General features: G+C 51.6%; 1 protein-coding gene across 1 annotated transcript in view; it reads left to right on the top strand.

The window, feature by feature from the left end:
• The first annotated feature begins 596 nt into the window (after positions 1 to 596).
• Positions 597 to 14527, top strand: part of slc23a1 (solute carrier family 23 member 1) — a 91673-nt gene continuing 77742 nt past the window's right edge. The window contains exon 1 of the mRNA XM_038795648.1: positions 597 to 714. Coding sequence (XP_038651576.1) covers positions 682 to 714 — 33 coding nt within the window. The 5' untranslated portion in view covers positions 597 to 681. The remainder of the gene's footprint in view (positions 715 to 14527) is intronic.

Genomic DNA, 14527 nt, shown 5'->3' with positions numbered 1-14527 from the left:
GGGTAACCTACAAATATACAGGGAAGTTTGAGTTGGAAAAACTCAATTTGGGTATTTAACATCTGTGAAAGGGGAGAGATAGCCCTAAAGTGGTTAAAAATGAAATTGTTGTAAGGCTCTTAGGTGACTCTTAGGTGACTCCTTCCTCACTACTTGCAGTAGTAGGAGTTCGACCACATGACGGGCAAGTGTATGTAGACACGTCCTTAAACATGTTGAATCGAAATATTGACATAAAACATGTTACAGGGAGCAAACTTTGTGGAAAATTCAAGCCTTGATAATTTATGCTATATTCAGGAATTATTTTATGCATAGTTGCGAGAATCCCAGCAGAAGAAATTCCAGTGTTTTTGTCTGAAATTCTTGAACACAAATACAGTTTAGTTTGGAGATGCGCATGCCAATATAATTGATGCACATCTTTATGAAACGCCCACAAAGTGTATCCAAAGATAACCTTGGTTATAGTTCTACTTTGAGATTAACAGAACTCTCAGTTGAACGGTTAAAGTCCTTCACATTATTGCAAAGATCATTAACCTTCTCATTCCTTCTTAGTGCTTTATGTCTCAACATCTAATTTCAATACCCGGTGTTTCCCAGCATTCACTGAAGCTCATTGGTACTTTGGATCTGTACTGTGGCGCTGTTTGAAAAGGAAAGAGATTGAACTAAAATATGAAAAATACTCCAGAAGAGATCCAGCATGAGGTAATAAGTTTGGAAACCTTCATCGTCAATTAGCTGAACCTATTGAGAGCATGTCAAGGGAATTAATTAATGTATGGCATTCAAACTCATTTATTGTAGGTCCTGTGATTTGGTGCCTTTAGAATTGCAAATCTTTGTCATCCCTGTAATCTAGAAGTACAATTTAGATGGTTAAATGATGGTTAAATGTGATTAGCAAACTGAACTGCAGCTGTAAATTATGCAATATGCCATCTGGGAATGCACATTTATTTGGAAGTCTTGCTTATAATGGAGATGTTATATGTGAAAATAATTATACATTATTATTATTGTTGCAAAAAGAAAAAGCAAATCTTTGCTGCAGGTCAAAATGACATTTCGATTCAGGTTTAAGTGAAATCATTTGGTGCCAAGTGTGGTTCGTTTGAGAAGAATCATAAGTACTTATTGCAGCTTGCAAAGTGTAAACATTTACCATGGGTGCGACTGAACAGAAACATTTCTGTGTCATTTTGTGCGTGATTGGCAGAGTGTTTCTCGACGGTTGCGTTGGCGAGATCGTGGCCTGTGTTTATTGGGACTTGGTGCCTAAATGAGCCCCCATGCACTTCTCATCATTACTGGCTGTCTGGCCGTCTGATTCACCAGACTCGCCCCTCAACATGTTGCTGCTAACAAGAGGGAGCTGCTTTTAAATGTCCCTCACCACTCACTCCCAGTCAACACACAAGCATGGTAGCACACAGACCTGCTCCTCACTTTGGGGACGCCGACCTTGCAAGCCTTCTCGATGCTGTGGATGAGAGATGGGACATCATGTTCCCCTGAGGGGATTGGAGGATCAGCAGCAGGGGTCACCAATACCACCTGGGAGGCAGTGGCAGCGGCTTTCAGTGCGGGCAGCCTGACAAGAAGGACCGCTGTCCAATATAGGAAGAAGATCAACGACTCCACCGAGCTGCAAGGGTAAGTTACCGTCCCTCTCCTGGCATCAGTTCCGTCTGCCACCCCTCCAATTCCCAATGCTCAGCCCAACTGGCTGACACCTCACACCCTCCCCACATCCTATCTTCGTGCTTGCTCCTCAGAACCCCCTGACACCCGCCAGCACAACCCCTTCATGTCCAGTTGCAGTGCCCGCACATGCCAACTACAATAGAACCCCTGATCTATCAAGTGTATGACTCACAAAGCCCTCTCTTTGTTTGTGCATGAGAAGATTGCCCAAAATAAGTGGGAAAGGGCCAAGACGAAGGGTGCAGTACCAGAGCTCCAAGTCCCCACCCACAATGAGGAACGGGCACTGGAGATTGCGGGGTTGATCGAGGAGAGAGCAGTTCGCGACAGTGAGATTGGCATGCGCCGCAGAGATGAGGATCCAATGCCCCTTCACCCAGATGACCTGTCTCAGTGAGTTGCTCATGTCAGACAAAATGATCCTTCCCTCTCATTGACCGAATGTCCATTTTCTTGATGGATCTCCATCTGGTGGGGCCAGACCATCCATCCAAGAGAACACCTTGGAGGAGAGCTCCAAGGAGACCACCATTGACATCTCATTCTCACCTTCCACCAGTGCAGATACACAAATGTCAGTGGACGTCATTAGTGGGCATGGTTCTGGAGCACAATCCGATGAGCACCACACAGTTGCTGATGCACGTCAGGTGGAGTCAGGAACATCCAAGAGAGTCAGCAGTCAGAGGACTGCTGGATCCCAGGAATCTGCTGAGTCCCAGTCAAATGCTGAGCCTCGGGACAAGGTTATCCCAGAGCTGATGTAGATGTTTGGACCGTGAGATTCAGCAGGGGATGTCAGTGACATTTCAGCAAATGCGTAGCCGATTGGAGGAGTTGCAGAAGCAATGGCCGCTGGAGATGATGCCAACAATACGTGGAACCAGGCCAACACTGCTGGGGTGGCGACTACAGTGGAAAGCCTGGATCACAAGGTCAGCGTCTTGAGTGCTGGTGTCTAAGGTGTGGCTCAGTCTGTGAGGGCTGAGGGCCTTCACATTAGGTCCCAGTCGCTGAGGGTGATGTCCCAAATTCAGGTTGACATTGCTGAGACACTCCAGAGTGTGTCCCAGTCACTGGGGTACGTAACCCAGATGCAAGGGGGCATTGTGGGGGCACTACAGAGCATGGTCCAGTCATTGAGGAGCTTCGCTGAGGGTGTCGGCATCATGGTGCAGACAATAGGGAGACGGCAGAACTGGAAGAGCCAGATGAGGCAGAGGCCTCTGGAGCTCACTCCAGCATTCCCTCCATCCCATGTAGAACCCCCGAGTCCTATGGGAGGAGAAGTGCTGGAGGCCAATCCAAAGCCTGCTACCAAGGAGTTGACAGCGATCTCCAGTTCTTCCGAATCTCCCCCTCCTGACATCGGCACATGTCAAGGGCAGTGGATGGAACAAGGTGACACAGTGACGTTAGTGACACCGTTTATGGCCCTGGGCCCTCTGGTACCAGGCCCTCCAGAGGACATCCTCCAAGTGCATCAAAGGCCACAGGGTGCAAGAATCAGCAGGCTGCCTCCACCTCTGATGTGCATCCTGGGGACACACCTAAACATAGCAGTGGACCACGTAAAATCAAGTAGATTGAGGATCACTGAGTGGGCACTGGATGGGGGTGTCGCTATTTGTAGCTAGGGAGAATGGAAATTGCCATTGTTCACTATTAAAACATGTTACAACTGATTCATGTGAAGCCTCTGTCATGTTAATCTTCACAATGGGCTACCTGCACCTCCACTACCTGATGCCCTCAAATTCCCACCCTTCTAGGCACAGTGGTCCAAGATCAAATGCCCCTGAGGCAGACCCCACTCAGAGGATGGGTGTGAGCACGCTCACAGCAGAAAGACAGGAATCAGACTTTGACTTACCTCACAGTGACTTATCATCGCTCTCCTGCCTTGCATTTTTAAAAAATAAATTTAGAGTATCAAATTCATTTTTTCCAATTAGGAGGCAATTTAGCGTGGCCAATCCACCTACCCTGCACATCTTTGGGTTGTGGGGGTGCAAACACAGTCAGAATGTACAAACTCGACACGAGCAGTGACCCAGAGCTGGGATCGAACCCGGGACCTCGGCGCCATGTGGCAGACGTGCTAACCACTGCGTCACCGTGCTGTCTCCTGCCTTGTATATTGACCTGCTGACAGTGCCAACAGAGACCCATTACCCTGAGATGATGCTCTATAGATGCTGGGAGGGTGGAACAGGTTAGTTATGTGGAGCGGGTTGGGAGGGTCAGGGAATGGGGGTAAGAAGGGCATGGAGTGAGAAAGGAGGGGATTGGAGGAAGGAAGGGAATGGAAGAGAAGGGGGGGAATGGTCAAAGGAGGTGAATGGGGGAAAGAGGGAATTGGGGGGAATGTGTGAGCTGACATAAGAACATAAGAACTAGGAGCAGGAGTAGGCCATCTAGCCCCTCGACTCTGCTCCGCCATTCAATGAGATCATGGCTGATCTTTTATGGACTCAGCTCCACTTTCCGGCTGCAACACCATAAACCTTAATCCCTTTATTCTTCAAAAACTATCTATCTTTATCTTAAAAACATTTAATGAAGGAGCCTCTACTGGGCAAGGAATTCCATAGATTCACAACCCTTTGGGTGAAGAAGTTCCTCCTAAACTCAGTCCTAAATCTACTTCCCCTTATTTTGAGGCTAGTTCTGCTTTCACCCGCCACTGGAAACAACCTGCCCGCATCTATCCTATCTATTCCCTTCATAATTGTATATGTTTCTCTAAGATCCCCCCTCATCCTTCTAAATTCCAACGAGTACAGTCCCAGTCTACTCAACCTCTCCTCGTAATCCAACCACTTCAGCTCTGGGATTAACCTAGTGAATCTCCTCTGCACACCCTCCAGTGCCAGTATGTACTTTCCCAAGTAAGGAGACCAAAGCTGAACACAATACTCCAGGTGTGGCCTCACTAACACCTTATACAATTGCAGCATAACCTCCCTCGTCTTAAACTCCATCCCTCTAGCAATGAAGGACAAAATTCCATTTGCCTTCTTAATCACCTGTTGCATCTGTAAACCAACTTTTTGCGACTCATGCACTAGCACACCCAGGTCTCTCTGCACAGCGGCATGTTTTAACATTTTGTCATTTAAATAATAAGCCCGTTTGCTGTTATTCCTGCCAAAATGGATAACCTCACATTTGTCAACATTGTATTCCATCTGCCAGACCCCAGCCCATTCACTTAACCTATCCAAGTCCCTCTGCGGACTTCCAGTATCCTCTGCACTTTTCGCTTTACCCCTCAACTTAGTGTCATCTGCAAACTTGGACACATTGCCCTTGGTCCCCAACTCCAAATCATCTATGTAAATTGTGAACAATTGTGGGCCCAACACTGATCCCTGAGGGACACCACTAGCTACTGATTGCCAACCAGAGAAACACCCATCAATCCCCACTCTTTGCTTTCTATTAATTAACCATTCCTCTATCCATGCTACCACTTTACCCTTAATGCCATGCATCTTTATCTTATGCAGAAACCTTTTGTGTGGCACCTTGTCAAAGGCTTTCTGGAAATCCAGATATACCACATCCATTGGCTCCCCTTTGTCTATCGCACTGGTAATGTCCTCAAAATATTCCACTAAATTAGTTAGGCACGACCTGCCCTTTATGAACCCATGCTGCATCTGCCCAATGGGACAATTTCTATCCAGATGCCTCGCTATTTCTTCCTTGATGATAGATTCCAGCATCTTCCCTACTACCGAAATTAAGCTCACTGGCCGATAATTACCTGCTCTCTGCCTACCTCCTTTTTTAAACAGTGGTGTCACGTTTGCTAATTTCCAATCAGCCGGGACCACCCCAGAGTCTAGTGAATTTTGGTAAATTATCACTAATGCATTTGCAATTTCCCTAGCCATCTCTTTTAGCAGTCTGGGATGCATTCCATCAGGGCCAGGAGACTTGACTACCTTTAGCCCTATTAGCTTGCCCATCACTACCTCCTTCACGATAACAATCCTCTCAAGGTCCTCACCTGTCATAGCCTCATTTCTATCAATCACTGGCATGTTATTTGTGTCTTCCACTGTGAAGACCGACCCAAAAAACCTGTTCAGTTCCTCAGCCACTTCCTCATCTCCCATTATTAAAACTCCCTTCTCATCCTCGAAAGGACCAATATTTACCTTAGCCGCTCTTTTTTGTTTTATATATTTGTCGAAACTTTTACTATCTGTTTTTATATTCTGAGCAAGTTTCCTCTCATAATCTATCTTACTCTTCTTTATAGCTTTTACAATAGCTTTCTGTTGCCCCCTAAAGATTTTCCAGACCTCTAGGGCGAAATACTCCACGGACCGACGTGACGCCCATTTCCGGCGAGAAAAAGTGGTGCGGATGACTCCGGCATCCGGGCCTTCTTTTAAGCCGTTAATCTCCGTTCCCGAAAGGGCCAGCAGCGGACTGACGCGATACGCGTCAGTTTCACCCGCTGCGGAAGTGGCGAATCCCGGCGTTTGTGTGGTGGGGGGAGAGAGACCCGGCGTTTGGGGGGGGGGAGGAGAAGAGAGAGACCCGGCGTTTGGGGGGGGGGGGGAGGAGAAGAGAGAGACCCGGCGTTTGGGGGGGGAGGGGGAGTAGAAGAGAGAGACCCGGCGTTTGGGGAGGGGGGGGACAGTGACCCGGCGTTTGGGGGGGGGGCGTTGCGGCATTGAGTTGAGAGGAGAGGAGAGAGGGAGGGAGGCAGGGAGGGAGTGGGGGGTTGCGGCGTTGAGTTGAGAGGAGAGGAGAGAGGGAGGGAGGGAGGGAGGGAGGGGGGGGGTTGCGGCGTTGGGTTGAGAGGAGAGGAGAGAGAGGGGAGGGGGAGGAGACGAGAGAGACCCGGCGTTTGGGGGGGGGGGCGGAGGAGAAGAGAGAGACCCGGCGTTTGGAGGGGGGGGAAGAGAGAGACCCGGCGTTTGGGGGGGGGGGGAGAAGAGAGAGACCCGGCGTTTGGGGGGGGGGAGGAGAAGAGAGAGACCCGGCGTTTGGGGGGGAGGAGAAGAGGGAGACCCGGCGTTTGGGGGGGGGGGGGGGGGAGGAGAAGAGAGAGATCCGGCGTTTGGGGGGGGGGAGGAGAAAGAGAGAGACCCGGCGTTTGGGGGGGGAGGGGGAGTAGAAGAGAGAGACCCGGCGTTTGGGGGGGGGGGGGAGGAGAAGAGAGAGATCCGGCGTTTGGGGGGGGGGAGGAGAAGAGAGAGACCCGGCGTTTGGGGGGGAGGGGGAGTAGAAGAGAGAGACCCGGCGTTTGGGGAGGGGGGGGGAGAGAGACCCGGCGTTTGGGGGGGGGGGGCGTGCGGCATTGAGTTGAGAGGAGAGGAGAGGAGGGAGGGAGGGAGGGGGGTTGCGGCATTGAGTAGAGAGGAGAGGAGAGAGGGAGGGAGGGAGGGAGGGGGGGTTGCGGCATTGAGTTGAGAGGAGAGGAGGGGGGGGTTGCGGCGTTGAGTTGAGAGGAGAGGAGAGAGAGGGGAGGGGGAGGAGACGAGAGAGACCCGGCGTTTGGGGAGGGGGGCGGAGGAGAAGAGAGAGACCCGGCGTTTGGGGGGGGGGGAGGAGAAGAGAGAGACCCGGCGTTTTTAGGGGGGGGGGGAGGAGAAGAGAGAGACCCGGCGTTTGGGGGGGGGAGGAGAAGAGAGAGACCCGGCGTTTGAGGGGGGGGGGAGGAGAAGAGAGAGACCCGGCGTTTTAGGGGGGGGGGAGGAGAAGAGAGAGACCGGCGTTTGGGGGGGGAGGGGGAGTAGAAGAGAGACACCCGGCGTTTGGAGGGGGGGGAAGAGAGAGACCCGGCGTTTGGGGGGGGGGAAGGAGAAGAGAGAAACCCGGCGTTTGTGTGGTGGGGAGAGAGAGACCCAGCGTTGGGGGGGGGGGGGGAGGAGAGAGACAGACCCGGCGTTTGGAGGGGGGGAGGAGAAGAGAGAGACCCGGCGTTTGGGGGGGGGGGAGGAGAGAGACAGACCCGGCGTTTGGAGGGGGGGGAGGAGAAGAGAGAGACCCGGCGTTTGGGGGGGGGGGGGAGGAGGAGAAGAGGGAGACCCGGAGTTTGGGGGGGGGGGAGGAGAAGAGAGAGACCCGGCGTTTGGGGGGGGGGAGGAGAAGAGAGAGACCCGGCGTTTGGGGGGGGGAGGAGAATAGAGAGACCCGGCGTTTGGGGGGGGGGAGGAGGAGAAGAGGGAGACCCGGAGTTTGGGGGGGGGAGGAGAAGAGAGAGACCCGGCGTTTGGGGGGGGAGGAGAAGAGAGAGACCCGGCGTTTGGGGGGGGGGGGGAAGAGAGAGATCCGGCGTTTGGGGGGGGGAGGAGAAGAGAGAGACCCGGCGTTTGGGGGGGGGAGGAGAAGAGAGAGACCCGGCGTTGCGGCGTTGAGTTGAGAGGAGAGGAGAGGGGGGGTTGCGGTGTTGAGTTGAGAGGAGAGGAGAGAGGGAGGGAGGGAGGGAGGGGGGGTTGCGGTGTTGAGTTGAGAGGAGAGGGGTGTTGCGGCGTTGAGTTGAGAGGAGAGGAGGGGGGGTACCTGCGTTGAGAGGAGAGGGGGGGTACCGGCGTTGAGAGAGAGGGGGGGCGGCGTTGGAGGGCGGTAGGGGTGGTGGGGAGGGGGGTAGGGGCGTTGGAGGGGGTAGGGGTGGTGAGGGGGGTAGGAGCGTTGGAGGGGGGTAGGGGTGGTGAGGAGGGGTTGGGGTAGGGGGCAGCGGCGTGCAACGCCGCAACCCCCCCTCTCAACGCCGCAACCCCCCCAACGCCGCAACCCCACCAAACGCTGCAACCCCCCCCCCACCAAACGCTGCAACCCCCCCACCAAACGCCGCAACCCCCCAAACGCCGCGAGCCCCCCAAACGCCGCAACCCCCCCAAACACCGCAACCCCCCACCAACGCCGCAACCCCCCCCAAACGCCGCAACCCCCCCAAACGCCGCAACCCCCCCAAACGCCGCAACCCCCCAAACGCCGCAACCCCCCCCCCAAACGCCGCAACCCCCCCAAACGCCGCAACCCTCCCCCCAAACGCCACAACCCCCCCCCCCCCCAATCCACCCCTCTCCAACGCCGCTACCCCCGCACTCGCCCTGGGTCACTGAACGGCGTCAACCATCATCAATGGTTGACGCCGTTTTAAAGCTACTCTGTTTTTCGCCGACGTGACCCGTGGCCACGTTGGCGGGAATTCGGCCCATCCGGCACGGAGAATGTCTGTCTGTTAAAAATCAATGACATCCCGCCGGCGCCGGCTGTTTTCAGAGGCTGCCGGCGGGATTTGCACAACGCCGGTTTTTCTTTGTTTATTGCCTGCCCCACCATAATATTACTATTTGGTGGCCTATAGACTACTCCTACCAGTGACTTTTCTGCCTTACTATTGCTGATTTCCACCCAAATGGATTCAACCTTATCCTCCATAGCATCAATGTCCCTTACTATTGCCCAGATGTCATCCTTAAATCACAGAGCTACACCACCTCCCTTACCATCCATTCTGTCCTTCCGAATATTTGATACCCTCGGATATTTAACTCCCAGTCATGACCATCCTTTAACCATGTTTCAGTAATGGCCGCTAAATCATAGTCATTCACGATGATTTTCGCCATCAACTCATTCACCTTGTTCCGAATACTACGAGCAGTCAGGTATAGTACACTTACGTTGGCTTTTTTACCTCTGTTTTGAATCTTAACACCTCGATCAGTCACCTCTCCTAAGTTATATTTCCTCTTAACTTTTCTCCTAATTTTCCTTGTCATTGAACCCATATCTTCATGTAACAACCTGCCGCGTTGCTTACCATTAATGTTTTTACTTCCCGTTTTATTCCTTTTAGTATTACTGGGCCTATTCACTGAGCTCCCCTCAGTCACTGTACCTTGTACTGTCACCCTTTTTGATTTTTGACTATGTCTTCTCTGCCTTGCAATTTCCCCCTTACTTCCTTTTGCTTCTGTCACTGTTTTACTACCTTCCAACTTCCTGCATTGGTTCCCATCCTCCTGCCACATTAGTTTAAACCCTCCCCAACAGCTCGAGCAAACACCCCCCCCTAGGACATCGGTTCCAGTCCTGCCCAGGTGCAGACCGTCTGGTTTGTACTGGTCCCACCTCCCCCAGAACTGGTTCCAATGCCCCAGGAATTTGAATCCCTCTTTCTTGCACCATCTCTCAAGCCACGCATTCATCCTATCTATCCTGATATTCCTACTCTGACTAGCCCGTGGCACTGGTAGCAATCCTGAGACTACGACCTTTGAGGTCCTGCTTTTTAGTTTAACTCCTCACACTCTGAATTCAGCTTATAGGACCTTGTCCCATTTTGTACCTATATCGTTGGTGTTTATGTGCACCACAACAGCTGGCTGTTCACCCTACACCCCAACCCCCAGAATGTCCTGCAGCCACTCCGAGACAGCCTTGACCCTTGCACCAGGGAGGCAACGTATCATCCTGGAGTCTCGATTGCATCCGCAGAACCGCCTGTCTATTCCCCTTACGATTGAGTCCCCTATCACAATAGCCCTGCCATTCTTCTTCCTGCCCTGCTGCGCAGCAGAGCCAGCCACGGTGCCATGAACCTTGCTGCTGCTGCCTTCCCCTGGTGAGCCATCTCCCTCAACAGTATCCAAAGCGGTATATCTGTTTTGCAGGGACATGACCTGCACTGCCTTCCTACCTGCTCTGTCTTTTGGTCACCTATTTTCTATCTCCCTCAGTAACTTTCACCTGCGGTGTGACCAACTCGCTAAACGTGCTATCCACGACCTCCTCAGCATCGCGGATGCTCCAAAGTGAGTCCATCCGCAGCTCCAGAGCTGTCAAGCAGTCTAACAGGAGCTGCAACTGAACACACTTCTTGCACGTGAAGGTGCCAGGGACAGTGGACGTGTCCCTGAGCTCCCACATTGCACACGAGGAGCATGACACGAGTCTGGGATCTCCTGCCATGTCTTATACCTTAGGTAAACTTATACAACTACAATTACAAATAAAGAAAGAAAGAAAAGAAAGAAAGAAAACTACAATTACAATTACAAGGACAAAGCCCCATCCTATTGGAAGCTGCCAAAAGTGAGGGCCTCTCAGATCGTTGCCACCGCCTGTCCTCCACCCTTCAGTTCCTCCTGGGGCTCCTCCCTGGGCTCTACTACCATCCACCCCTGGTTTGGCTCTCCTCCTCAGATGAGGTTGCATATCCCTCTCCTCCTCCTCCAGCATGTCTCCCTGCTGCTGTGGCAGGTTGTGGAGGGCACAGCAGACCACTACAAAGTGGGAGACCCTCTGGTGGTGGTGGGGGGGGGGGGGGGTTGCACCAGAATGGTCCAGGCATCGGGACCCCATTTTGAGCAGTCCAATGCAATGCTCAATGATAGCACAGGTGGGAACATGGGCCTCGTTATATCGGGTCTCCGCCTCAGTCTCCAGCCTCCACACTGGTGTTATCGGCCAGCTCTCAGTGGGTACTATATATCCCCCAAGAGCCAACTCGTCATCTTGGGGTGGTCCTCGAAGACGCCAGGGATATCGGAGTGTCCCAGCATGTGGTTGTCATGCAACCACATTCCTCAACGTGAGGAATGGCCGGATCTTCAGTGCGTGCGGCGATCCCCTACATCCCCCATGGGATGCCGCCACCAGCCTCTGTCACGCTGCTGCCTTCTGCAGCCTCTGGTTGCCTGGGCTGCCACCAGCACCATGAGAGCATCCTCTGCAGGGTCAACATCACCATCCATTTCAGTATGTGTAAGGAATTGGAGAAGGAGATTGACCGACAATTAGTTGGGGCTTCAAGCCCGTGACCTCAAATCACCCACCCTTACGTGTCCCGCTTTCTCTCCGAGTGCCATCCATTGAGCCAGTTGTGGTGGAAAACCTCGCTTTGCACACTCACCCCTGGCCACATCAGGAACCCCTGGACCCAAGGCCCCTGCAGAGAACATTAGGGAGACCATGCTCAGGTCCACACTCTCACCCTATGGTCACGAGGATACCCCCAGTTTTGAAGCCCAACTCAAGTGTTTATTTGTTGGCTGCTGATGCTTCCAGAATTCAGGCAAATGGATCAGGGTTCAACGTTTGATTAAAAGACGGTGCAATAATCATCATCTGAGTCATGACACAAGTATCCACAAGAAGCCACTGGAGAATATTGTGTTTATTAAATAATCAATAGTACCTCTAAACAAAGAAATGAAAACCAACTACATAACAGTCCATATATCACACTAACCATCAAGCAACAAGGAAAAGAAACCATGTCATACACAAGGACCTTTTCACTATATATGGACTGTTATGCAGTTGGTAATCAAACTTTGAACCCTGAACAGTTTGCCAGAAGCGTCAGCACCATAGTGGCAGCAGCCAACAATCAAACACACAAGGCCTTTTCACTACAGAATATTGGTACCAACACAAAGCTACAACAGCTCATTTGTACAAAGAAAACCAAAACACACTGTGTCACCACTCACAGGCTCTCAGAAATGGAGGATCCTTGTTGTTCGTAAGTTTTAAGGATCAGTCTCTGTCCAGGCCTAAGTTAATTGTAATCATGCTGGTATCCACATGTTCCACTGGCATTCAAGTAAAACAGCCTTGATGTCCAACGTGTCTGACTCGCAGCAACATGCTAGTCAACATGCAGCACTCACCATACTAAGAATAAAATCACCAGCCATCCGCAAAAGCATTTCTTCAACACCTTCATCAAGTTGCTTATTTGGATCTATCCGACTCTCTCTCTCCCAGCAGTAGACTCCTCAACAGTGGAAAATCACTCCGACCCAGAACAGGTCAGAAGAAAGAGCTCCCCATCATTGTCCAGCCCAGGCAGCAGGTCATCTCACATCCTTCCTTTCCATACTCTAGGCCACAGAAGCAAGAGACAGCAGCAAATAAACACACAGCCTCCAGGCAGGTGCAGCTGCAGACAGCAAAAAGCAGCAAGCACCACTTATTCAGATCAATCTGCTTCCCTCTCTCCCTCTTGCAGCTACCAGCAGTAGACTCCCCAGCAGTGGAAAATCATATTGACCCAGGGTATGCCAGAAGAGAGATAGAGCTCCCCTTCCCTCTCACCAGCCCAGGCAATGGGTCATCTCACCAGCTTCCCTTTCCTTACTCCAGGCTACAGAGAAAGTAGGAACAGCAGCAAGCAGCAAACACAACCTGAAGTGTCACTTGAGAATATTTGGTTTATTAAATAATCAACAGTAATAAAGATTTAAAAATTAACGATGTAACATTCCACATATCAAACTAACCATTAAACAACAAGGCAACATCACCATTCCATATTGGTACCAATTATTTTACGAAAAAAACAAACACACGATACCATTTCTCGCAGGTTCCTCATCAGAAATGGAGGATAAACCTGAGAGTGTGTTGAGAGTGTGCTATCATGTCCAGAACTTTATCATAGAAATGATCTGCCCATCAATGTGTGACATGTTCTACGTATCAGTGCCATTCTCCGTTCAGGACCCACAGCTGTTCAGGCCCTCCCACACGGCCCAATCTCACCTGAACTAAATCCTGAAATCCACATATTCCACTGGCACTCAGGTGCAGTTGAACATCCTTGACTTCCAGCGAGTTGAACCTGTGGTGACATGCTAGTTACATGCAGCACTCACCATACCTGCAACAAAAGTGTCAGCGATCTGCGAAAGCATTTCTTCAACGCCATCATCAGGTGGTCCATCAGGATCAATGTCACGCACCAGGTCCCACAGCGTCTTCTTGCTTCAAACCGGATTGCCTCCTGGATTCAAATGCGCCCCTGAACCCAGTGTTCCAGGACCCAGGTATCATAGAAAAATTGTTTTTTCTGGCTACAGAACAGTAAGGAAACAGCAACAGCAGCCTCCAGGTATCTGCAACCACCAGCAGGAGCAAGCAGCAAACACAACCTGCAGCTGTGAAGTGCTCTCACAACGGACAAGGCCAATTCTTTATTAGCAATAGCCTTCAGCTCTGTCCTGGAGGTTTTTTGGATGGCAGACAAGCAGCTCCCACAATATGTAAACATGGCTTGAAGGCTTCACAGATGAAAAGCCACTCCCTCCCCCCTCCTCCAGGGGCAACCCCCCCAACATGGAATTCTTCAGCCCCCAACCAAGCCCAACTCCCCTGATTGGTGAGTCCCCCCCCCCGCCCCGAGGGTTGGGGCAGTTGCGGCCTGGAGCTGCATGCTGGAAAATGGAAATGACTACTCACCTCCTCAGTTCCCCTCAGCAACGATTACGCCAACTTCACATTTTTAAAAAGGAGTGCTAAACTGCACCTGCGCAATTTCTCACTGGGGAGCCAGTTAAAGGGCAACACGGTCCACGGTAGCATTGTGGATAGCACAATTGCTTCACAGCTCCAGGGTCCCAGGTTTTATTCCTGGCTTGGGTCACTGTCTGTGCGGAGTCTGCACGTGCTCCAGTTTCCTCCCACAGTCCAAAGATATGCAGGTTAAGTGGATTGGCCATGATAAATAACCCTTAGTGTCCCAAAAAGGTTAGGTGGGGTTGCTGGGTTACGGGGATAGGGTGGTGGGGTGGGCTAGAGTGGGATGCTCTATCCAGGAGCCGGTGCAGACTCAGCGGGCCGATTGGCCTCTTTCTGTACTGTAAATTCTATGACTCTATGAAATCCTGGGAGGCCATGGCATTCGACTTCAATCTCACTAATGAGATGGAAATTCATGCAAATTGGGGTTCACGATATGCTCGCCATATTAGGGCGTAATGCAGAACTCACCATCGGGGGGGGGGGGGGGGGGGGGGTGCGGGGCGGTTAGATAACAAACTGATTTGCGTTG

The sequence above is a fragment of the Scyliorhinus canicula genome, chromosome 4 (assembly GCF_902713615.1).
Source record: "Scyliorhinus canicula chromosome 4, sScyCan1.1, whole genome shotgun sequence".
NCBI lineage: Eukaryota > Metazoa > Chordata > Chondrichthyes > Carcharhiniformes > Scyliorhinidae > Scyliorhinus > Scyliorhinus canicula.
This window is presented reverse-complemented; position numbering and strand designations above follow the sequence as displayed.